Genomic DNA, 27,157 nt, shown 5'->3' on the forward strand with positions numbered 1-27,157 from the left:
GGCAATATATAACTATAGACCGATATGGACCAATTTTGGCATGGTTGTTAGCGGCCGTATACTAGGGCAACGTACCAAATTTCAAACGGATCGGACGAATTTTGCTCCTCCAAGAGCTCCAGAGTTGACCTCTGGAGGATAGGTTTAAATGGGGGTTATATATAATTGTGGACCGATATGGACCAATCCATGAATGGTTGATACATGGATCGGTTTACATGAGGGCTATATATAATTATGGACCGATGGGGACCAATTTTTACATGGTTGTTAGAGAGCATATACTTACCGGATTGGATGAATTTTGCTCATCCATAAGGCTCCGGAAGCCAAATCTGGGGATCGGTTTATATGGGAGCTATATATAATTGTGGACCGATGTGGATCAATCCCTGCATGGTTGTTAGATACCATATACTAACACCATGTACCAGATTTCAACCGGATCAGATGAATTTTGCTCCTCCAAGAGGTTCCGCAAACCACATCTGGGCGTTGGTTTATGTGGGGGCTATACGTAAAAGTGGTCCGACATGGCCCATTTGCAATACCATACGACCTGCATCAATAACAACTACTTGTGCCAAGTTTCAAGTCGATAGCTTGTTTCGTTCGGAAGTTAGCTTGAATTCAACAGACGGACGGACATGCTTAGATCGACTCAGAATTTCACCACGACCCAGAATATATATACTTTATGGGGTTTTAGACCAATATTTCGATGTGTTACAAATGGAATGACAAAGTTAATATACCCCCCATACTATGGTGGAGGGTATACAAAAAATATTTAACATTAAACCAAGGACAACAAAATTCAAAATGCCTTAAAATTAGAGACAAGCAATTGAGGTCAAAATCAGTTGATTTGCCATTACAAAATTGTTATGATTTTAGTGATGCCAAGGTATCAAAAGTAACCAACGAAAAGGCCAAAATCGATTCTTTGTGTTCATAGCTCATCAAAATATCTCAACGTAAAAAGTGGACCAAAAAATTTAAAAAATTTTATTTACAAATGTAACCATTTCATTTTAATAAAGAGATAATGAAGAAAAAATTGGTGACCGAGCTAGGGTTAGTAAAATTCACCATAATCCCATTGTGTAGAAACAATTTCCGAAACTTCATTAGAATTAAAAAAAACATCACTCGTCCTACAAACAGATGAGAAATCCCTTTATATTTCTCTCATTGCTTGGGAAAAGTTTTTGTCCATCATATACCAATTTGGTTTATTTTTAAATTTCGAGAACCACCAACGTTTGAAAAAATTTGAAATTATCTTGATTTCAAAGAATGTTGTGAGGTCAATTTGAATTCTCACAATTTGCCAATATTTGTCAATTGTGAGGCGGGCACCATTTGTCGAAAGTGGCAAATATCGAAAGTCGGCATTTCAAAATCTGAAAACGTAACTTATGCCGAAGTTTATAGTTGCATTTGTCAAATTTTAAAAAACGTCAAATTTAAAAAAAAAAGTTGTCTGCCACATATATCTGCCCCTTGAGGTTGATTTTAAAGAAGACGACACCCAATTACATTATTTAGAGAAAAATTCGAAAATGTGCTAAAGTTAAGAAAATTGTGAAATCCCTTAATTTGTTTTTATTATTAACGACAAGTTTTTTTCTATGATATATCAATTTGATTTATTTGATAATTGGAACGTTTGAAAGACATTTGAATTTATTTTGATTTCTTAGAATATTATGGAGGACAATATGAATTCGCATAATTTTCCAACATTTGTTAAATGTGAGGAACCACTTGAAGGAAAGTTTTACAAAGTTAAGATACTTGAAAATTTCTTAAACAAAACGTCACCGGATGGCCGATATTGAACCCATTACCCCCTGTAAGAATGGTTTTTAAACAAACCCTTGTATTATAGCGTTTCGAAAGAGTTCTTATTTAATATGCTGTGAGATATGGAAACTCCTGAAATTTTTTTGGAACCATAAAGTTTTTCTATTTCACCGTATATACCTTATTTACTTATTCAAATAGATTTTCTTTTAATATTTTTCTATACACACATTTATTAAAAAACTTATCCCTTGTGATGGTATTGATGGTTACGATGGCTATTGTAGAAATGAAAAGTTTTGTCCACAATTTTTGTTTTCTTTGTTCTCCGAAATCGTATTCCTTGTAGCAATGATTTTTGGTGGAGCTATTGAATGCCTTGTTTTTCGTTTTGTAGAATTAATTTTGGGACCCAGTCATTTAAACTATGCCTTTGGACATCATGCGTACGGTATTCTTTAGAGCTTGACGTTTATTACAGAACCAAATACGTATAACTTCACGCTCGTAACCTAATTGATGGGCAAGGCCGGTAATTTCGGTACCTGAAAAAATAAAGAAGAAAACAAGATATGATGATATTGGAATAATACCGAGGGAATGTTACACCAAAAATTAATTAAAATAGCCATGCTGATAAGAAAAAAATTTCAATATGTTCAAAAACTTTATATATATATTACATAAATTAAAAAAAAAAAACAAGTATATACGGCCGCAAGTTCGGCCAGGCCGAATCTTATGTACCCACCACCATGGATTGCGTAGAAACTTCTACGAAAGACTGTCATCCACAATCGAATTACTTGGGTTGTTGTATCTTAAAACTTCTTATTCCTGCATGGTTGTTGGATACCATATACTAACATCACGTACCAAATTTCAACCGAATGGGAAGAATTTTGCTCTTCCAAGGGGCTCTGGAGGTCAAATCTGGGGATCGGTTTATATGGGGCCTATATATAATTATGGACCGATATCGACCAATTTTTGCATGGGAGTTTGAGGCCACATATTAACACCACGTACCAAATTTCAACTGAATCAGATGAATTTTGGTCTTCCAAGAGGTTCCGGAGGTCAAATCTGGTGATCGGTATATAGGGGGCTATATATAATTATGAACCGATGTGGACCAATTTTTGCATGGTTGTTAGAGACCATATACTAACATCACGTACCAAATTTCAGCCGGATCGGATGAAATTTGCTTCTCTTAGGGGCCTCGCAAGCCAAATCGGGGGATCGGTTTATATGGGGGCTATATATAATTATGGACCGATGTGGACCAATTTTTGCATGGTTGTTAGAGACCATATACTAACACCATGTACCAAATTTCAGCCAGATCGGATGAAATTTGCTTCTCTTAGAGGCCTCGCAAGCCAAATTTTGGGGTCCGTTTATATGGGGGCTATACGTAAAAGTGGACCGATATGGCCCATTTGCAATACCATCCGACCTACATAAATAACAACCACTTGTGCCAAGTTTCAAGTCGATAGCTTGTTTCGTTCGGAAGTTAGCGTGATTTCAACAGACGGACGGACGGACGGACGGACATGCTCAGATCGACTCAGAATTTCACCACGACCCAGAATATATATACTTTATGGGGTCTTAGAGCAATATTTCGATGTGTTACAAACGGAATGACAAAGTTAATATACCATCCTATGGTGGTGGGTATAAAAAAAATTAAAAAAATTACATAAATTTTAAAAATAACTTAATTTGAAATTTTAACAAAAATTATATTTTTTTTTAAATTCAGTCTATATAAATTTGTTAAATCAATTTAATTTATTTCCATGTGACATTGAAATATTAAAAATAAAATAAGCAAAAAAGCTGGGTAGAACTTCAAGAATTTTGAATGATATTTAAATAAAGTTTGTATTCGATTATGAAACTAAAACTAATATAAATTTTTAATAAATTTATTTTTGATTTAAATTGAATAATGTATAAAAAAGATAAGAAATAATAAAAATATATAAATTCAAATAAAAAATAAAATATATAAATTCATTTTTTTTTGTTTACATGAAGTCTATTTAAATTTTATAAAATTAAATTAATTTATTTTCATATAAACTTTAAAAAGTTTTAATTATGTACAAATAAAGATTGGAAGAAATTATAAAAATAAATTGATTTAAAATTTTTATAAAATTATTATTTTTTTGTTTAAATTAAGTCTATTTAAATTTAGTAAATTAAATTAATTTATTCGCACATTAAATTTAATTAATTTAAAATAAAATGCAAATAAGCAAACATAATAGGGTAGAACTTAAAAATGTTGAATAATATATAAACAAAGATTGGAAGAAATAATAAAAACAAATTAATTTAATATTATAATGAAATTATGTTATATTTATAATTATAATAAAATTATGTTTTGTTCAAAATAAATTTAAATGTAGTAAATGAAATTAATTTATTCTCATATTACATTAAAATGTTACAATTAATAAAAGCAAATAAAACGGGGTAGAACTTCAAAAAATATTAAATGATTGGAAGAAACAATAAAAATAAATTAATAACATATTGTCATAAAAAAAATTTTGTTTTTTTTTTAATTTAGTAAATTAAAGTAATTTATAAAATTTAAATGTTATAATAAATAAATAATTAGTTTCGTACTATTCATTGGCGCATAAAATTAAAAAATAAACAATAAAATTAAGAAAAATCGGAAAATTCATAAAGAAGTATAAACTCTTATAATAAACAAGGAAATTATTTCCAAACAAAAACAAGTATATACGGCCGCAAGTTCGGCCAGGCCGAATCTTATGTACCCACCACCATGGATTGCGTAGAAACTTCTACGAAAGACTATCATCCACAATCGAATTACTTGGGTTGTGGTATCTTAAAACTTCTTAACATCGTTTTCTAAATTGTGATTTAGTCCATACATGGTATATATTAGACAAAAAAGTTATGTATAGTTAAGTCAACAAATAATTACGAATCGATATGGACTTTTTGTACGTAGAGAGCCAGAATTGAAATATGGGGGTCGCTTATATGGGGGCTATATACAATTATGAACTTGATATGGACCAATTTTTGTGCGATTGGGGATCGATTTATCTGAGGGCCATATATAACTATAGACCGATATGGACCTAGTTAGGCATGGTTGTTAACGACCATATACTAGCACAATGTACCAAATTTCAACTCACTCGGATGAAATTTGCTCCTCCAAGGGGTTCCAAAACCAAATCTCGGGATCGGATTATATGGGGCTATGTACGATTATGGACTGATATGGACCACTTTTGGCATGGTTGTTAAATATCATATACTACCACCACGTACCAAATTTCAAGCAGATCGGATGAATTTTGCTTCTCCAAAAGGCACCGGAGGTCAAATCTGGGGATCGGTTTATATGGGAGCTATATATAATTATGGACTGATAGGAACCAATTCCTGCATGGTTGGTGGATACCATATATTAACACCACGTACCAAATTTCAACTGAATCAGATGAATTTTGGTCTTCCAAGAGGTTCCGGAGGTCAAATCTGGTGATCGGTTTATATGGGGGCTATATATAATTATGAACCGATGTGGACCAATTTCTGCATGATTGTTAGAGACCATATACTAACATCACGTACCAAATTTCAGCCGGATCGGATGAAATTTGCTTCTCTTAGAGGCCTCGCAAGCCAAATCGGGGGATCGGTTTATATGGGGGCTATATATAATTATGGACCGATGTGGACCAATTTTTGCATGGTTGTTAGAGACCATATACTGACACCATGTACCAAATTTCAGCCGGATCGGATGAAATTTGCTTCTCTTAGAGGCCTCGCAAGCCAAATCGGGGGATCGGTTTATATGGGGGCTATATATAATTATGGACCGATGTGGACCAATTTTTGCATGGTTGTTAGAGACCATATACTGACACCATGTACCAAATTTCAGCCGGATCGGATGAAATTTGCTTCTCTTAGGGGCCTCGCAAGCCAAATTTTGGGGTCCGTTTATATGGGGGCTATACGTAAAAGTGGACCGATATGGCCCATTTGCAATACCATCCGACCTACATCAATAACAACTACTTGTGCCAAGTTTCAAGTCGAAAGCTTGTTTCGTTCGGAAGTTAGCGTGATTTCAACAGACGGACGGACGGACGGACGGACGGACGGACATGCTCAGATCGACTCAGAATTTCACCACGACCCAGAATATATATACTTTATGGGGTCTTAGAGCAATATTTCGATGTGTTACAAACGGAATGACAAAGTTAATATACCCCCCATCCTATGGTGGTGGGTATAAAAAAATTTCTTCAATCACGAAATTAATTGATCCAATTATTTTTTAATTAAAATGTTTTCAATCACAGAAATTAAGCTTAAGAAAAATCCAACTAAAATTATAATCGAAAAATTAATAAAAAATTATAAAACTCTTACAATAATACAAGGAAATTAGTTCCTCTTTAAAAATATATTTGTCTTCAATCACGAATTTAATTGGTCCAAATATTTGTTAATTAAAATATCTTCAATCACAGAAATTACAATATTAATAACCAAAGTAAATTAAAAAATTAATTGATCCATTTATAAAATAATTGATTTATAAATTTTTGTGATTGATTTTTTTTTAATAAAAAATGACAATTCTTTTATTGGATAATTCAATTAAAATTTTAATTGGAAAATTTTTGGTGATATTTTTTTTTTTGATTTTTCTTCTGTGTCATTCAAATGAAAAACAAATTATAAATCAATAAATAACAATACAATAAATAATTACAAACTTAATTGTATTATTCGACGAAAATAAATTTTTTTGATTGATTTTTTTAATAAATATATAAAATAGTTGAATAAATGAAATTTTTTAATTGAATATTTTTGAAAGTGTCATCCAAATGAAAATATAATTATAAAAATAAATAACAATGCAATAAATAATTGATTACCTCAATTAAAAAAATTAATTGGGTTCTTCCTCCAAAATCAATTAGATTTTAAATTGAACCAATTAAATAATAAAGCCTATTTTTAATTTCTAATTAATTCAGTGATTGATATTGACATCTTCGTTATTGAATAAATTTTAATTAAAAAATTAATTCGAACAATTTATTAAAAAAATTTATTGAGTTTTTCGACGAAAAGCATTTATATTTTAAATTGAACCTTTTAAAAAAATTTTTTTCAAAAATTAAAAATTATACCTATGTTTTATTTCTAATTACTTTTAAATTCAAAATTAATGAATTGATATTATAATTTTTTTATTTCATATTTTTATTTCTAATTAATTCTATGATTGATATTATCATTTGTCTAAGAAACTTTAATTAAGAAATTAACTCGAACAATTAATTTCGTGATTAATTAAACCGAAAAAAAAGTTAATTAAAAAGTGTTTAAGCATATTTTTTATTTCCAATTAACTCGGTGATTGATATTATCATATTTTTATTTAAAATAATTTTCCTAATTATCATTTTCCTTATTGAAGAAAATTTAATTAAAAAAATAATTCAAACAATTAATTTCGTGATGAATTAATTTTTTAATTGAAATAATTAAAAATAAAATTAAAATTTTGAAGCTTATTTTTTATTTCTAATTAATTCTGTGATTGATATTATCATATCATTTTATTTCATATTTTTTATTTCAATTTAATGCTATTATTGATATTATCATTTTCGTAATTGAAGAAATTTCAAAAAAAAATTAATTAGAAAAATTAAATTTGTGATTGAATCAAAAAAATATTTTTTTATAAAAAAAATATTTAAAAATAATTCTACTCTTAAAATTGTCTATTAATAATTATAATGGGAAAATTTGAAATTACCACTCACCCGAAGGATGGGTATTACGCTCAAAATGAGCATTTAATAGCTCTAAAGCTTGTGGTGTAAACGAGGTGCGTCTCTTGCGTTTCTTGGAGGGTTCTACACCAATATAATCGGTTAAATGATTTTGTCCAGACTTGAAACGATTCCAGTGACTGCTGTGAAAAATTTATTGAAAAAGCAAAAAAAAAAATATTAACGTTAGTAAATCCTTAGAATCACCGTCTAGTAACAAACGCCGGAGGAACTTAATCCATACTCTCACCTCTCTTCGGCCTCTTTCATCCAACGTTCTAAAACAGGTTTAATTTTTTGAGCGCTCTTTGGTGTTATATCCAGCTTTTCGAACCTAAAGGAATAACAAAAAAAAATTATATGATTAATTTCAGAGAGAAAAAGAGTAATTTTGGTGGGGGGGGAAATACAAATTTTTTGGTTACTATTTTTTTTTAGTATGCGCTTGATTTCTGTTTACAAAAAAGTGCCAGGACATTGTCTGTTCTTCACATTTTCGTTTTGCTTTTGGTCTCTAATGATTTTTGTTTTTGGTAAGATAAAAAAGCCAAAAATAATAGAAATTTATTTTTATTTCTAATTTCCAAAAGAAAATATTTTTTTTTGTTTCGCAAAGATTTTGTTTTTCTGTTTTAAAAGCCAGAAAATTATTATGGTTAAAAGTGAGCTATATTCTTATATAAATATATTTATAGGCAATGCCCTGGCCAATACAAAAACAACACAGCTTTTAAGTTTAGCGCATACTAAAAGTAAACAAAAAATTTAAATAAATAAAAAATAAAAATATATGTATATATACAAAATGTAACGCATTTTTTATAGTTATTATTTAATTTAATATACATATAAATTATCCTGAAAAAATCTAACAGTGAAAAAGACCCTTTAAAATATAGGAAACAGAATATTTTTTTTATTAATAAAAAATATGAGTTTGAGACTTAATAATTTTTTTTTTTTTATAAATAAAAAAATATGAGTTTGAGACATGAATTTTTTCCTCTATTTTAGACAATTACCAGATGATTATTGACAAAAAAATTGGAATTGTTTTATTAATGAAAAAATTAATTATAAAATACATACGAAAAAAATTTTACAGTGAAAAAGGCCCTTTAAAATATAGGAAAACGAATATTTTGTTTATTAATAAAAAAATATGAGTTTGAGACTTGCATTTATTATTAATAAAATTTTTTATTTATAAAAAAAACATGAGTTTGAGACATGAATTCTTTCCTCTATTTTAGACAATTACCAGATGATTATTGCCAAACAAAATTTTGGAATTGTTTTATTAATGAAAAAATTAATTATAAAATACATATGAAAAAAATTTTACAGTGAAAAAGGCCCTTTAAAATATAGGAAACCGAATATTTTGTTTATTAATAAAAATATATGAGTTTGAGACTTGCATTTATTATTAATAAAATTTTTTATTTATAACCATAATAAATTATGAATATAAATAATGACAGAATGTAGGGTACTATCATTTTTTTAATTTTGCATTTCTTTGACCAAATATTATTATAGCTATACACCTGGAAAAAATAACTTAAACTTTTACAGTTTCTGTAAATTTAAAATTTAATTATTTTTCATGTTTTTTATTTAAGCCTAGAATATTTTTATTATTTAAAATGCGTTACAATTTGTAAATATTTTTAAAGCTTTATTTTTCTTGTAGCAAAGCTTTGAAAATTATTTTTTATTTTATTTATTTTTTTGGTATTTCGTTTTTTTGGTTATTTTCAAGTAAACAATTATTTTTATTATTTAAAGAAAAATGATTGTTCATACTTATTTGTTCCGTTTTCAACATACATGTTTTGTTGTTGAGACGAGAGTTGAGCAGCATACATTTGTGCGGCTAATGCACTGTGTTTTTTTTTCATAACGTTTATCAGTTCACATATACATCATAGTTTTGGTAGTCATGTATGTTGCATTTGTTTTAAATTTTTGTTTAATTTTCGAAAAAGCCGTAAAAAGAATAAAAAAAGTAAGAAAAAAACAATTATTTTAATTATATTTAATTTCTTATGATAAGAAAAAGCAATTAGCAATTGTTTGTTAGTTTAAGAAACAAATGTCCTGGCACAATAAATAAACAAAAATTTTAGTTTTTGGTTAGTCTCTATTTGGTTCAAAACAGTTTGGTAGCAGTAACATAAATAAAATAAAGTATTGTTATCTAAGGAAAAATTAAAAGAACATGAAAATAATATTAAAGTTGGGTTATCTACATAAAGAAATTATTTTTGATAGATATATCGAAAGTCGTCTTTAATTTGAAGCCTATTCCCTTCCCAGGGTTATCGATGATAATTTCCACATAGTTTAATAAGTGATAAAAATTGGTAAATTCATTTAAAAAATAAAATTTTTAACTTATATTTATAAAAAAATACCCCACATAACATATACTTCAGACCCGAAAATTTGTTTGTTTGCTAAAAGTAATTTGTTGTAAAATATGTGCATACTTTTAGGCGGCCATAAATTGAAATTTGTCTTAAAAGTCATCGATAAATATGTATATAGATTACGATAGTTTGAAAGGGAGAAATACCATAATGCAAAGATTAGCATGTCCGATTTTGATACAAAGGGTCATGGGTTCAAACCCAGTTTTATCTTCTCCCAACTATGTCAATTATATTTTCAAGTTTTACAGGCCATTTGAATGCATAGCATATCTTTGAGCTCAACCTAGAGAAGTTCACCACTGTGGTATCACAATGCACTGAATAGCCCTAAAAATATAGGGTTGCCACTATACCTAACTTAACTTAACCTTAAGCTACAATCGTACAGCATTCAAAAATAAGAGGGAAGTTCACCAACTCTGGCATCAAAAGGGATACATTACGGAGAGCTTAATTGCCGAATTTTAAGTTTTTTTTTTGATTTAAACAATATCGTGAAACGAAAATTTTATTATTTCGAAAAAAGGATCATGGGGGATTATCATCGGTGCTTGTATTCAACACAGTTATGCGTTTAACGGCTATTGGCCACCTATGATTGCCATCTATCCCCGATAATCCATTTTTCCACCTGGACCTTGCATTACCTTATTTGTGCCGCCAGGTCCCTGAACTCTATGGTAATCGCAACCGTTTACTTCGGAACTAACTTCTGGCTGTCCGTTGAAATGTTAGCAGCGTAATCATTGTTACCCCGATTTGTGGTATACAAACTGTTTTGGTCTCTGTCCAATTTTCTGGACATCTCATTATACTTTTTACGTTTTAGTGCCACTTTTCCTACATACTAGGTCACTTTCTAATTACATTCATTTATACTGTAATGGTACAATTTGATCCCAAATATCGTTAAAATTGCCGACATGACTGGTCTCTTAAAAAATAATCGAATACTATATCCCAGCAAAAAATACTTCAGCAGTAAGACTTTCGTTGCGCTTTTTGGTATACAATAAAGTAGGCAGTGCATCCACACTGCATGAATCGTTGGCAATAACGTAAACGAGTAATCAAACTACTTTATGATCATTCGTTTACGTTATTGCAACCAATTCATGCAGTATGGATGCATGGAAGGTAGTGCTGAGTTTAACTGTAACTTTTTCTTCAATTCATATCTGGTAAATGGTTTCCTCATAAATGGGCTGGTAAGTTCCATGGTAGTCTCACAGATTGTGTTAATAATCATTGAGAATGGAAAAACGATTATTAATCAGGGGAATTTTTATTAAAGGTAACATTAAAACCATATATTTGAAAAATATTTAAATTCAACTTGGTTTCAAAGACAAAGCAAATAATACAAAAGTATTCTATGTTATGTGTTTTTCTCATTCCAGGGCTGGAAAGCTCATTGCTACACTGATAGATAGGGGAGCCACCGTGGTGCAATGGTTAGCATGCACGCCTTGCATACACAAGGTCGTGGGTTCGATTCCTGCTTCGACCGAACACCAAAAAGTTTTTCGGCGGTGGATTATCCCACCTCAGGCTGGTGACATTTCTGAGAGTTTCAAAGCTTCTCTAAGTGGTTTCACTGCAATGTGGAACGCCGTTCGGACTCGGCTATAAAAAGGAGGTCCCTTCTCACTGAGCTTAACATGGAATCGGGCAGCACTCAGTGATAAGAGAGAAGTTCACCAATGTGGTATCACAATGGACTGAATAGTCTAAGCGAGCCTGATACATCGGGCTGCCACCTAACCTAACCTAACCTATTCCTGGGCGTGAAAGCTCCTTGCTAGTCTGATAGGCTTGGTTTAATAATGAATGACATTTTGGCTAATGATAATATTTTTGGAAAAATATTTCAATTTAAGCTTGTATTCAAAGAGAAATCAAATAATATTCAATTCAACTTTGGTATAAGGTTTCCTGATTCATGGACTGGAAAATTCAATGCGAATCTTACAGTTTTTGTTTTTGGAGAATCGATTATTTATCAACAAAATTTTGTACCGTACAAAAACACGTTTGAAAATTATTTAAATTCAATTTGTTTTCAAAGAGAAATCAAATAATACTCAATTCAACTTTGATATTAGGTTTCCTGATTCATGGACTGGAAAATTCAATGCGAGTCTTACAGTTTTTTTTGGAGAATCGATTATTTATCAACAAAATTTTTGTACCATACAACTATACGTTTGAAAATTATTTGAATTCAATTTGTTTTCAAAGAGAAACAAAATAATACTCAAGTTACCTAGAAGACATCAATGAGAATTATAAAAATTTCCCTATATGCTGTGTTTGTCCGAAGAACTTTTACTACACCCGATCAAATTACCTAAAAGACATCAATGAGAATTGTAAAAATTCTCAAAAAATTCTAAAAACTAAATTTTGTACAGTACAACTATACGTTTGAAAAATATTTGAAATCAATTTGTTTTCAAAGTGAGATAACACAAATTACCATATAAGACATCAATGTGAATTATAAAAATTTCCGTATATGCTGTGCTTGTCCGAAGAACTTTTACTACACCCGATCTTATTAAATTTTTTGCGGATTAAATTTCCTTCAAGTTCTTTGATTATTTTAACTATTATTTATGTATTCCTACTACATATATCCTTCTTTTTTGCCAACCATTTATATTCTCTAATTTATAAATAATATTGAATTTAAAAATTTGTTAGTTCAGAAATAAAAAAATGTAAAATTTTTTCTATTATTATTTTTTCTATTTCTATTAAATTTATTTTCTAATAAAAATATAAATAAAATCTTCACTACATAGGACATTTTCTACAAAATAATATTTAAAAAAAAACTAAAAAATATATTTTTCTTCAATTCATATAAAATACAAAACTTACCTGCATATGGCACTTTGACTATACGCTGGGCCCTCAGTCACCGATAAGGCCTGGCCCACTTGGGTTTGGGTCAAACCTAATGATAAACGTCTTAATTTAAATGCTTTGGCAAATTCTTTTATTTCATCTAAATCAATGCCATCGACCATATTTGTGGTGGCTTGATTAATGGTGGGCTCATCTAGAAATAAAAAATAAAAATAAAACATATATAACAAATTGCAAATGAAGATGGCTAAAACTGGTTAGTATTCATATATAATTGCTAACTTATAAACTAACTTACAACTTCATCATGCTATGTCAGAGAGGGAAAATGTAATTAAAAAATCATTTCTAGAAAGTTTAAGGTGCTAATTAATTGTTGCCTTTTTTAATTTCACTTGCACAAGAATTATGTTTATTGGTCATATTTGTTAGCTTTCTTGCTCCTGTTGTTTGGCAACTGAGTCTTTATAGTCATTGTAGCTGAAAAGAGCAACAGGTTTACTCATCAACAGGAAATTTCTAAGATATGATGTCGCCATCCTTAGCATCTGTTGTTACTGAGCGATGTAATTACTCAGGTAATTGTGGTAATTAACTAAATGCGATTAGTAGCTAACTACCTTCATTTCATGACCTGGCATGACATAATGGTGTTAGGAATGATGATGGAATTTTTCTTCACATTGCATTTAAGAGAATTTGTTTAAGAATTAATTTTTTTTTAGATTGAAAATGAGTAGTGGAGATCAACAAGGTGTTTAAATTTTAAGGAAAATTCAATTTCAATTTTCTTTAAAAATAAATCAAATTAAAAATAAGGTAACAGAAGCAGGATTGTTGAAACACCCATAGATTTTTTACTGTTGCGTAAAATTCTTGATGTTTTGGTAAAACATTCCTCTCTTTTTTTCTATATAAATTAAATATTGACCAAATTTTCTATAGAAATAAAATTTTGACAAAATTTTCTATAGAAATCAAAATTTTGACAAAATTTTCTATAGAAACAAAATGTTGACAAAATTTTCTATAGAAATAAAATTTTGACAAAATTTTCTGTAGAAATAAAATTTTGACAAAATTTTCTGTAGAAATAAAATGTTGACAAATTTTCCTATAAAAATAAAAATTTGAGAAAATGTTCTAACGAAATCAAATTTTGAGAAAATTTTCTATAGAAATAAAAATTTGAGTAAAATTTCTATAGAAATAAAATTTTGAGAAAATTTTCTATGGAAATAAAATTTTGAGAAACTTTTTCTATAGAAATAAAATTTATTTTCTATAGATTTTTTTTTTTTGAGAAAATGTTCTATAGAAAACAAAATTTTCTATAAAAATTAAATTTTAACAAAATTTTCTACAGAAATAAAATTTTAACAAAATTTTCTGTAGAAATAAAAAAAAATCCTTTAGAAATAAAAATTAGAGAAATTGTTCTAACGAAATCAAATTTTGAGTAAATTTTCTAAAGAAATAACATTTTTAAAAACTTTTCTATCGAATAAAATTGTGAGAAAATTTCGTATAGAAATAAAATTTTAAAAAATTTTCTATAGAAATAAAATTTTGAGAAATTTTCTGTAGAAATAAAATGTTGACAAATTTTCCTATGTTCTAATGAAATCAAATTTTGAGAAAATTTTCCATAGAAATAAAAATTTGAAATAAATTTCTATAGAAATCAAATTTTGAGAATATTTTCGATGAAAATAAAATTTATTTTTTATAGAAAAAAATTTTTGGGAAAATGTTCTATAAAAATAATATTTTGACAAAATTTTCTACAGAAATAAAATTTTGAAAAACATTTCTATCGAAACAAAATTTTGAGAAATTTTTCTATAGGAATAAACATTTGAGAAAATTTTTTATAAAAATAAAATTAAAACAAAATTTTGTATAGAAATACAATTTTGCGAAAATGTTCTAAAGAAATAAAATTTTTAGAAAATTTTCTATAGAAATAAGAATGTGAGAAAATTTTCTGTAAAAATAAAATTTTGGGAAAATTTTCTATAGAAATAAAATTTTGAGAAAATTTTCTATAAAAATAAATCAAAATTTTCTATATAAAAAATTTTTTTGAGAAAATGTTCTACAGAAATAATATTTTGACAAAAGTTTCTATAGAAATAATATTTTGAAAAAATAGAAATACAATTGGGAAAAATTTTTCTATCGAAATAAAATTTTGAGGTAATTTTCTATAGAAATAACATTTTGAGAAAATTTTCTTTAGAAATAAAAAATTGAGAAAATTTTCTATATAAAGAAAATGTTCACAAAATTTTCTATAGAAATAAGTTTTTGAGAAAATTTTCTAAAAAAAAAAAATTTTGGAGAAAATTTTCTATAGAAATAAAATTTTGTGAAAATTTTCTATAGAAATGAAATTTTGTGAAAATTTTCTATATAAATAAAAAAAATTCCAAAGAGGCATCGGTTACTCTTTCCGGAAAAGAATTGCATCGGTTATTCCAGGTCTGGGATTTCATCTAACTCGGCTCGGACCAGACGATTTGTTGGATCAATCGGGGTAAACAGGTAAATTAATGCCAAGCCGCATGGAATTGGCTCTTCTGTATATTTTTTTGTGTTATACAAATAAAAAAGGAGTCTAATATTTGTCTAATATATGTCTATTAGACTAACTCCTATTTCCAATTTTTGCAAATCTAATCTTCAAATCTTTCTTTCAAATATATCAAGCCGAACTATCCCCATAAAATTCTTAACACAAAACCGCCTCCAATTATTCAACACTTCATTCTATATTAGTAAACACTTTTCGAATTTATCCTTCAAAATTTAATTCATTATCCCTATACAATCTAATAAGACTTTTGTGCTTAGCAAATATTGCAGAATTTTATTAACACATTGCACTCCTTTAGATTTGACTCAAACACCACTAAGACCACGGACACCAACTGTCACACTCATTGAGGGAAAAACTTTATACAACACCCGCTTATGCTATATCCTTAGAGGTTTCTGATGAAGTGCTTCAATGCTAATGCTGTCTTAATGCCATCATTTAAAATAGAAACTTTGCCATCTTCAATGGTGAAGATGATGCTTATGGTGGAGAAGAAAATGCCGATTGGCAATTGCCTTGGCTTTCACGAAGGTTGTCATGCTGGAGATGCAAATGGATTCATTGCATCGTCGAGGAAGGCTGGAGGATGTTGAAAATATTCGTGATTTATTTAAAGTATTAATGATATACAACAACAAAAACAACTGCAAATGATAACAAACAACAGCAATTGCAAGAGTAATAATGATAATGACATTATTTGCTGCATCCATGAGGAATACCAATTGGCATTATCTACAACAATGAAGCATGGTTGTGGAGAATACTCCTTCAATTTCAAATTTAGTTGCAACAGGGTTTCCTTTATTGTCAAGTTCTTTAAACATTATTCCTGGACGGGAGAGCAGAATACAGAAATAAAATTTTGACTAAATTCTCTATAGAAGTAAAATTTTCTATAGAAATAAAATTTTGACAAAATTTTCTATAGAAATAAAATATTGACAAAATTTATTTAGAGAAATAAAATTTTGACAATGTTTTTTATAGAAATACAATTTTGACAAATTTTTTTATGGAAATTTTCTATAGCAATAACATTTTGACATAATTTTCTATAGATTAATATTTTGATAAAATTTTCTATAGATATCAAATTATGCAAAATTTTCTTTAGGAATAAAAAAATTTACAAAATTTTTTGTAGAAATACAATTTTGAAAAAAATTTGGATAGAAATAAAATTTTGACAAAATTTTCTATAAAAATAAAATTTTGAGAAAAATTTTTATAGAAATATAACTTTGACAAAATTTGCTATAGAAATAAAATTTTGACAAATTTTTCTACGGAAATACAATTTTGAGAAAAATTTTTTATAGAAATTAAATTTTGACAAAATTTTCTACAGAAATAAAATTTCGACAAAATTTTCTATAAAACTAAAATTTTGACAAAATGTTCTATCGAAATAAAATTTTGACAAAATTTTCTATAGAAATACAATTTTGAGAAAAATTTTCTATAGAAATAAAATTTTGACAAAATTTTCTATAGAAATAAAATTTGGACAAAATTTTCTATAGAAATAAAATTTTGACAAATGTTTTTATGGGAATAAAATTTTGACAAAATTTTCTATAAAAATAAAATTTGAACAAAATTTTTTATAGAAATAAAATTGTGACAAATTTTTTTATGGAAATAAGATTTTGACAAAAATTTTCTACTGAAATAAAATTTTGACAAAATTTTCTATAGAAATACAAGTTTGAGAAAATTTTTCTATAGAAATAAAATGTTGACAATATCTTCTATAGAAATAAAATTTTGACAAAATTTTCTATAGAAATAAAATTTTGCCAAAATTTTCTATTGAAATAAAATTTTGACAAAAAAAAAACAACAATAACGACTGAAGAGAAGCCAACAATAACAAACAAAACGAATGAAAATTTTGTATAAAAATAAAATTGTGACAAAATTTTCTATAGAAATAAAATGTTGACTAAATTTTCTGTAGACATAATATTTTGACAAAATTTTCTATAGAAATAAAATTTTGACAAAATTTTTTATAGAAATAAAATTTTGACAACATTTTGTATGGAAATAAAATTGTGACAAAATTTTCTATAGAAATAAAATGTTGACAAAATTTTCTATAGAAATAAAATGTTGACAAAATTTGCTATAGAAATAAAATTTTCTATAGAAATAAAACTTTGACAAAATTTTGTATGGAAATAAAATTGTGACAAAATTTTGTATGGAAATAAAATTTTGACAAAATTTTCTATAGAAATAAAATTGTGACAAAATTATTTATAGAAACAAAATTTTGACAAAATTTTCTATAGAAATAAAATTTTGACAAAATTTTCTATAGAAATATAATTTTGACAAAATTTTCTATAGAAATAAAATTTTGACAATATTTTCTATAGATTAAAATTGTGAACAATTTTCTTTAGAAGTAAAAAAATTTACAAAATTTTCTATAGAAATACAATATTGGAAAAAATTTGTATAGAAATAAAATTTTGACAAAATTTTCTATACATATAACATTTTGACAAAATTTTCGATAGAAATAAAATTTTGGCAATAACTTCCATAGAAATAAAACTTTGGCAAAATTTTCTATAGCAATAAAATTTTAACAAAATTTTCTGTAGCAATAAAGTTTTGACAAAATTTTCTATTGAAACAAAAAATTTAAAAATATTTCGATAGAAATAAAAATTTTGACAAAATTCTTCTGAAATAAAATTTTTACAAAATTTTCTATAGATATTAAATTTTGACTGAAACAAGTTTCTATGGAAATAAAATTTTGGATTCAAGTTCATAACTAAGTGTAGAATTATTTTTTGAGTGTTAATTTTAGCATGTAAAATCTAATCAGCGATTTCTTAACAAAAATGGACTTTACAATGGGTATAAATCCTAGTAGTGTAGACTCTTGGAAGCATTTTTTTCCTGAAATTTCTCTTTAGGCATCTCTAATAAACACTAAACTTAAGTAGCTTTTCAACTGCTACTTGTAACCACCAATAACAAGATGCCGTTGCTGATGCCACTGCTGCTTGAGAACAAAGTTTTGTTTTGTAATTAAACATTGTCGGCAGCAATAACAACATGCAATTGCTACATTAGCATCAACACAAACCTTAACTCTATCCTTTTTTTCTGCAAGAAAGTAAGAAAGCTGCCAGAGACTGTATTGCAGAGAGCATTAAACGATTTTAACTGTTTATTGAATTGAATTTGAACATTTTCAGCCACTAAGGCGAAACTTTAAAATTTATTTCGGCAAACGACAAATAGCTGGCATCATGGTATTAGAAGATGCGCAAATTTAACTCTTTCACATTTTTGGGATGTGTACTAAAGACAAGTAAAGGGTGTGTCCGGAGAGGGAAGATGAATTTTAGTGTTTATAGGGAAACATTTCTTTGATAGTGAAGTTCGCATAAAAGGCTGTCAATCTAGGTACCAATATTTTCTGGGCAGAGTTATCACTGTTCGTTTCAACAAAAATGGAACAAAATGTGCTGGTCATATCTCCTAAACTATGCGTCCTAGAGGGAAAAGGTGATTAATTCGTGATAACCCAAAAAAAAAAATCGCAAATTCAAACGAAGTCCTCAAAAAATCTGAATTTTTATAAGAAGAACTTATTTTGCTCCCAGAGCCAAATGGAGCTTAATTAGTGATCACATCCAAAAAAATAGGAAAATTCTGTAAAAAACTTGAATAAAAAATTGATTTTGCTCATATGCACCTAGAGTGACAAGGACCTTAATTGTCGGGCTTAAAATTTACAGAGTATTTTAAACAATAAAATGCTTATGACATAAAACGATTTAAAAAAGCAACAATTTCTCAAAAAATAAAAAGAAAAATATGGAATTTGGTGGTACAAAAATATTATCCCGTGAAAATGTGGCACATTTGCCACTAAATGCGGATAATCGCAACACTGGTTTTGGGTATTTGATTTAAGTTTTCGTGAGCAATGGTATGACAGAAATAAACAAAATTTTCTATAGAAATAAAATTTTGACAAAATTTTCTATAGAAATAAAATTTGGACCAAACTTTCTATAGAAATAAAATTTTGACAAAAGTTTTTATAGTAAAAAAATTTTGACAAAATTTCCCATAAAAATAAATTTTGAGAAAAAATTTTTTATAGATATAAAATTTTGACAAAAATTGTCCATAGAAATAAAATTTTGTCAAAATTTTCTATAAAAAAAAGTTTTGACAAAATTTTCTATAAAATAAAATTTTGACAAAATTTCCTATAGAAATAAAATTTAGACAAAATTTTTCTATAAATATAAAATGTTGACAAAAATTTTCTATAGAAATAAAATTTTCACAAAATTTTCTAAAGAAATAAAATTTTGTTAAAATTTCCTATAGTAATAAAAATTTTGAAAATATTTTCTATAGTAATAAAAATTTTGAAAATATTTTCTATAGAAATAAAATTTTGACAAAAATTGTCTATAGATATAAAATGTTGACAAAAATTTTTCTGTAATGCTTATGGCATAAAACGATTTAAAAAAGCAACAATTTCTCAAAAAATAAAAAGAAAACAAGTATATACGGCCGTAAATTTGGCCAGGCCGAATCTTCTTTACCCTCCACCATGGATTGAGTAGAAACTTCTACGAAAGACTGTCATCCACAATTGAATTACTTGGGTTGTGATATCTTAAAACTTCTTAACATCGTTTTCTAAATTGTGAGTTAGTCCATACGTGGTAGAGAGCCAGAATTGAAATATGGGGGTCGCTTATATGAGGGCTATATACAATTATGAACTTAGGTTAGGTTAGGTGGCAGCCCGATGTATCAGGCTCACTTAGAATATTCAGTCCATTGTGATACCACATTGGTGAACTTGATATGGACCAATTTTTGTGTGGTAGAGAGCCAGAATTGAAATATGGGGATCGCTTATATGGGGCCTATATGCAATTATGAAATTGGTATGGACCAATTTTTGTGTGATTGGGGATCGAATTATCTGAAGCCTATATATAACTATAGACCGATATGGACCTAGTTAGGCATGGTTGTTAACGTCCATACACTAGCACAATGTACCAAATTTCAACTGACTCGGATGCAATTTGCTCTTCCAAGAGGCTCCAAAACCAAATCTCAGGATCGGTTTATATGGGGGCTATATATGATTATGGACTTATATGGACCTCTTTTGACATGGCTGTTAAATATCATATACTACCACCACGTACCAAATTTCAACCAGATCGGATGAATTTTGCTTCTTCAAAAGGCACCGGAGGTCAAATCTGGGGATCGGTTTATATGGGGGCTAACCATATATAATTATGGACTGATATGAACCAATTCCTGCATGGTTGTTGGATACCATATACTTACATACCGTATCAAATTTCAACCGAATCGGATGAATTTCGCTCTTCCAAGAGGCTCCGGTGATCGGTTTATATGGGGGCTATATATAATTATGGACCGATTTCGACCAATTTTTGCATGGGTGTTTGAGGCCAAATATTAACACCACGTACCAAATATCAACTGAATCAAATGAATTTTGGTCTTCCAAGAGGCACCGGAGGTCAAATCTGGTGATCGGTTTATATGGGGCTATATATATTTATGCACCGATGTGGACCATTTTTTCCATGGTCATTAGAGACCATATACTAACACCATGTACCAAATGTCAGCCGGATCGGATGAAATTTCTTCTCTTAGAGGCTCCGCAATCGGGGGATCGGTTTATATGGGGGCTATATATAATTATTGACCGATGTGGACCAATTTTTGTATGATTGTTAGAGATAATATTCTGATACCATGCACCAAATTTCAGCTGGATCGGATGAAATTTGCTTCCGTTAGAGTCCCCGCAAGCCAAATTTGGGGGTTTGTTTATATGGGAGCTATACGTAAAAGTGGACCTATATGGCCCATTTGCAATACCATCTGACCTACATCAATAACAAATACTTGTGCCTAGTTTCAAGTCGATAGCTTGTTTCGTTCGGAAGTTAGCGTGATTTCAACAGACGGTCGGACATGCTCAGATCGACTCAGAATTTCACCGCGACCCAGAATATATATAAAGGGTGATTCTTTTGAGGTTAGGATTTTCATGCATTAGTATTTGACAGATCACGTGGGATTTCAGACATGGTGTCAAAGAGAAAGATGCTCAGTATGCTTTGACATTTCATCATGAATAGCCGAACGATCTGCCACAACGTCGAATTTTCAGTGAATGGGCCCTAGAAAAGTTGGCAGAAAATCCGCTTTTTTATCGACAAATTTTGTTCAGCGATGAGGCTCATTTCTGGTTGAATGGCTACGTAAATAAGCACAATTGCCGCATTTGGAGTGAAGAGCAACCAGAAGCCGTTCAAGAACTGCCCATGCATCCCGAAAAATGCACTGTTTGGTGTGGTTTGTACGCTGGTGGAATCATTGGACCGTATTTTTTCAAAGATGCTGTTGGACGCAACGTTACGGTGAATGGCGATCGCTATCGTTCGATGCTAACAAACTTTTTGTTGCCAAAAATGGAAGAACTGAACTTGGTTGACATGTGGTTTCAACAAGATGGCGCTACATGCCACACAGCTCGCGATTCTATGGCCATTTTGAGGGAAAACTTCGGAGAACAATTCATCTCAAGAAATGGACCGGTAAGTTGGCCACCAAGATCATGCGATTTGACGCCTTTAGACTATTTTTTGTGGGGCTACGTCAAGTCTAAAGTCTACAGAAATAAGCCAGCAACTATTCCAGCTTTGGAAGACAACATTTCCGAAGAGATTCGGGCTATTCCGGCCGAAATGCTCGAAAAAGTTGCCCAAAATTGGACTTTCCGAATGGACCACCTAAGACGCAGCCGCGGTCAACATTTAAATGAAATTATCTTCAAAAAGTAAATGTCATGGACCAATCTAACGTTTCAAATAAAGAACCGATGAGATTTTGCAAATTTTATGCGTTTTTTTTTTTTTTAAAAGTTATCAAGCTCTTAACAAATCACCCTTTATATACTTTATGGGGTCTTAGAGCATTATTTCGATGTGTTACAAACGGAATAACAAAGTTTATATACCCCCGTCCTATGGTGGAGGGTATAAATATGGAATTTGGTGGTACAAAAATATTACTCCATGAAAATGTGGCACATTTGCCACTAAATGCGGATCATTCCAATACTGCCTTTGGGTATTTGATTTTGGTTTTCGTGAGCAGTGGGTTGGCAAATTTGTCACTTTTTTTAAGCGTTCACACTTTCGTAGCACTTTTCTATTGTGCCTCTAAATTCCATTTTTGTGTCAGCTTTTTGCATTGTTTTTAATAGACAATAGTTTTTATTAAATTATGCCAACTTTTAATACAAGTGACACTTATGGTTCCACTTTTTGGAAATTGGTGATCGAACATTAAAAAAAAAGTGATTGAACATAAAAAAAAGAAAATGAATTTCAAAACTTTTTCCTTAATTTCTGTCTCCCCACTGTGTCACACTCTTCGATATCCTCTAGAACTCTAACCATTTCACTCGCTCAAATGTTTCTTTGTCTGAGCACTTTAGTAACTTGATCATCATCTTTCACTTCATTGTGTGAAGACATTATCATCGCTGCCATACTATGATACTTTTGGCGTGTCGTAAAGCATGTCATTAGAGTTGGTAGTATGATTCGTCTTTTCATTTTGCCACTTTAGTTTTATGGTGAGTTTGTTGCATTGTGTATTTGAAGACACAATATAAGAAGATATCTATAAGTAGCTAGAAAGTAAAGTAACTAAAAAATAGACACACACACATCGGCAAAGGAAGATGAAGCAGATTTTCGCTTTTAAATATGCATATAAGCACTCTTAAGACGTGAAAAACATAAGTTTTTGTAAGCGTCAATTAGCTGTAATTAAGCACAATATTGTTAGCGACAAACTAACTTGTGAAAGAATAGAAGACAGAGGGAAACACCAAACGGCATAGAGACAGCAACATTTTCTACTAATATAAAATTTACAAGAATATGTTGAGCATCAATAAAAGCAACAAGTTCTCGAAAAAATTCTTTAGATACGTACAATTTTCAGCATTAAGTGGGGCGGGTGAAGGATGCAGTATTCGAGGATGACATCTTAACCATCTCATCCTTGGTGTTATTTGTAATTATTTTCAAGTGAAATGTTATGTAAAATTGTCTACATGTTAATCCTTTTATTAGGTTGTGATAATTTATGTATACATTTTGTTAAGTAATTACATTTGATATGTCAACAGAAGACTCTGAAGGCAATGGTATTTCGATATAAAATTTGAATAGAGAGTTTGAGTTAAGAGAATTGATCCTTAGAATTGAGAAATATAACGATTCCGGTCTAAAACTTGCATGCAAATTTAAAGCGTTTTCAATGGTTGAATTAAAGCAGTTTTGAAATATCTATTTTTTTTAACATATTTTGAGGACATTCAAATCATATGAATATAAACAAATATAACATTAGATGTTATAGAGAAAATAAAAATTATAGCACCATTTAAATAGATAGTTCATACTTAAATGTATCAATTAATATTTCGAACCAATTATATATTATGACATGTCCTGAAACTAAACATCGTAACTACTGCATATTAAGCCATGTCCCCAAACTAAACATATTGAGAGCAAGACAAACATTAAGCTTAACTTTTAACTGAAAAATGTAAGGATTCTGTATTAAAATTAAGATAAAAATTCAAAACGTTTTGCTTACAAAAAAAAAAAAAAATAATAATAATAATAATAATAATAATAATAATAATAATAATAATAATAATAATAATGGATTTAATAAAGTATTATTGAAATACATACTTTTTTCTTTCATATATATGGAGGACATTAAAAACATACGAATACATACAAACACAACTTTAGATGTAATAGAAAATGTAAAAAGTATTGCAAGTTAAATCAATCAGATAGAACGTACTTAAATGGGTTGATTCATATATCGAACTAAAGCATATGGGATTTAAAAAAAATGTCCCCAAACTAAACTTCACAAAAATTTGAATTTGTTCCCCAAAAAAAAGCTTCAGGTCAGGACTCTTTTCAAAGAGTAACCAAAGCCAATTTTACCATCACGCAATTCTGTATAAAAAGTCAATTCCATTAGCTAATTCAACTTGGAATTCTTTTTTATATAATTGAAATTTTTCGAGATTTTAAGCACTAAACAAAAGTAAACCTTTCTATTTTCAAAATTATAAAGATATATGTTGCAAGTTTAGATAAATATCTATAATATTTTAATTAACATTTTCCACTAAATATGGTATAACTTTGGGGACATGTTTTTAAGTCTGTAATTTATTCTAATCGCTAGTACAATTTTAATGGACAAGAACTCTGTGGTAAGAAATCTAAAAATTATACAAAAGAATTCATATTCACTATATCCATGAGACACAATTTTGGGGACATGTCGTTACGTTTTGGGGACAGGTATAAATGGAAAAAAATATATTAAATATATTTTTGGAAACCTTTATTTCTTAGAGATTTTTTCCTTTGCTCAAATTACAGTGAAAATACTAGCTAAGAGGTTAATGTGTTGGGAATATCATTCGAACTCAATTTTGGGGACATGTATGCTACTTGCACAGATGTAATTCGTAACATTTGGGGACATTTTAACAAATATATGATTTGGATATGCAAATTATTTAAACCATTGGAAGATCACTTTTCAAATTTTGGGGACAAGCATTCGGGCCGGATGCATTGAAAGAAAAAAACTGTATTCTAGACTGAAATATTCCTACGGGAAATGGAACAACCATAGGACCTGTACAGGACTTGTCCTTGGTGTGTATTGACCGGTCCCAGTTCTGGTCAAAACGTATGGAAGGGACCGGCCACTTTAACATGGGTTTGTCATTGACGGGGTAAATTTATACTTTAGGACACGTCTTGGACTCATTCCATAGGACATGTCCTGGGACAATTTAGCAGGAGCTCCCCATAGACAGGTCCTCAGGAACGACTCTCGGACAAACTCTTAGAAATCTGTTTCATTTTGGGCATCCAAATCGCATTCGAAATGAAAAAAACTTTTGATATATGTCGAACAATAGGTTATTCTGATAATTTTATTTCACTAAATGTGTAGATCCCATAAGATTTTAATATCAAGCGAGTACGGGAATCAATAAATTACGACTATTTCAAAATAGCAACTAACTGGAGCTCCGGTACCAGTTCTGCGATAGGTCCATCAGTGGCAATTAGCATCAGTAGGGATAAATGACAATATCCACATTTGCATCTATTAAAAATCTCAAAAATAAGGCACTTTATAAAGGAGTTTTATATATTGTGCAAGATAACGACATTCAATATTTTACGGAAATATGTAAAATTTCTGAAATGTTTTCATAAAATGGGAATTAACAAAGAATTTGCTAAATACTTAAACTATTTTAAATAAAGTCGGATAAACCAGCTATTGCCTCCGTTAAGTAAATTTCGGGGACTTTATACTATAATCACCAAATACTTATGACTTACATTTTGGGGACATACTACGGTGACATCTTTACAATGATATCTTTAATATTACTATATTAGTGATAAATTTTTAATATTACCGAATTTAGAGAACATTTCCATTCAGCGAAGGTACCTGTGTTCTATTGATGAACAAATTTTAACTGTCTGTAATGTGAACCTATCTTTTATCTTTTCCTAAATATGCACAACTTTGGTGACACGCATGTTGAATGCATATTGAAATATCAATTAAGAGTTAACTTACTATCTCCCATATACAAAAAATGTTAACATAAACTTATTTTGCCATACACATTTCTGCTAGTAAATTGTTTTGAATATGAACATATATCTCCAAATATTATATCTTAACATCAGCACACGTTCTTTGGGGACATGCATGGTTAATCGTAGACGTTCCAAGTCAACTTTGGGGATATTTATGGTAAATGTTAAATTAAATATTTCCAATTATTATATCTACACATCAGCACAATTTTTTTTACAGTAGCATAATCAAGCAAACTTCGGGGACATGCATGGTTAACCATATGACCTTTACACTCTAAGTCACTTTTTTTGGGGACATGTATGGTTAATGTACATTGCATGAATAATTGAAATTTAAATTATTATATTTCCAAATATTAAATCTTCACTTCAGCATATGTTTTGTTTTTTTTTCTATGCATTTTATGATTTAATTGAATATTTTAGTTACTAAAGTTTACTCAATTATCCGATTATTTATAGCAAAATTTTGATGCATATACAAATAGGCAATCAGAAAATTATTTTTTTTCATATTTTATTTTAGTTACTTATAGTTTAGTTAAATAAAAATCATAAATTGAATTTTTCCATTATACAAAAGTTCAACTATTGGTCATTAACCCTTTTCAAATGGACAAACTCAATATGTAGAATAGATGGATTTTCACAGAGGAGTTCCATATACGAGTATAATTGTGAGTTTATTCACATGTATTGAGATCAATATACACACATGTATATGACCACATATACACC

At 29.1% G+C, this 27,157-nt stretch overlaps 1 protein-coding gene across 4 annotated transcripts in view; it reads right to left on the reverse strand.

Moving 5' to 3' along the window:
- The window catches only part of pdm3 (POU-domain protein pdm3), a 437,278-nt gene continuing 410,121 nt past the window's right edge, over nucleotides 1–27,157 (reverse strand). The window contains exons 9-13 of one of the 4 annotated variants that reach the window (XM_075309728.1): nucleotides 13,019–13,199; nucleotides 9,528–9,581; nucleotides 7,945–8,028; nucleotides 7,686–7,834; nucleotides 1–2,354 (exon numbers count right to left, since the gene is read on the reverse strand). In XM_075309728.1, the coding sequence (XP_075165843.1) occupies nucleotides 2,230–2,354; nucleotides 7,686–7,834; nucleotides 7,945–8,028; nucleotides 9,528–9,581; nucleotides 13,019–13,199 (593 nt within the window). In that variant the 3' untranslated portion in view covers nucleotides 1–2,229. Of the gene's footprint in view, nucleotides 2,355–7,685; nucleotides 7,838–7,944; nucleotides 8,029–9,503; nucleotides 9,582–13,018; nucleotides 13,200–27,157 lie in introns of all 4 variants that reach the window. The other 3 variants (XM_075309727.1, XM_075309726.1, XM_075309725.1) reach the window with 3 other exon arrangements.

Source organism: Haematobia irritans, chromosome 5 (genome assembly GCF_050003625.1).
Source record: "Haematobia irritans isolate KBUSLIRL chromosome 5, ASM5000362v1, whole genome shotgun sequence".
Lineage (NCBI taxonomy): Eukaryota > Metazoa > Arthropoda > Insecta > Diptera > Muscidae > Haematobia > Haematobia irritans.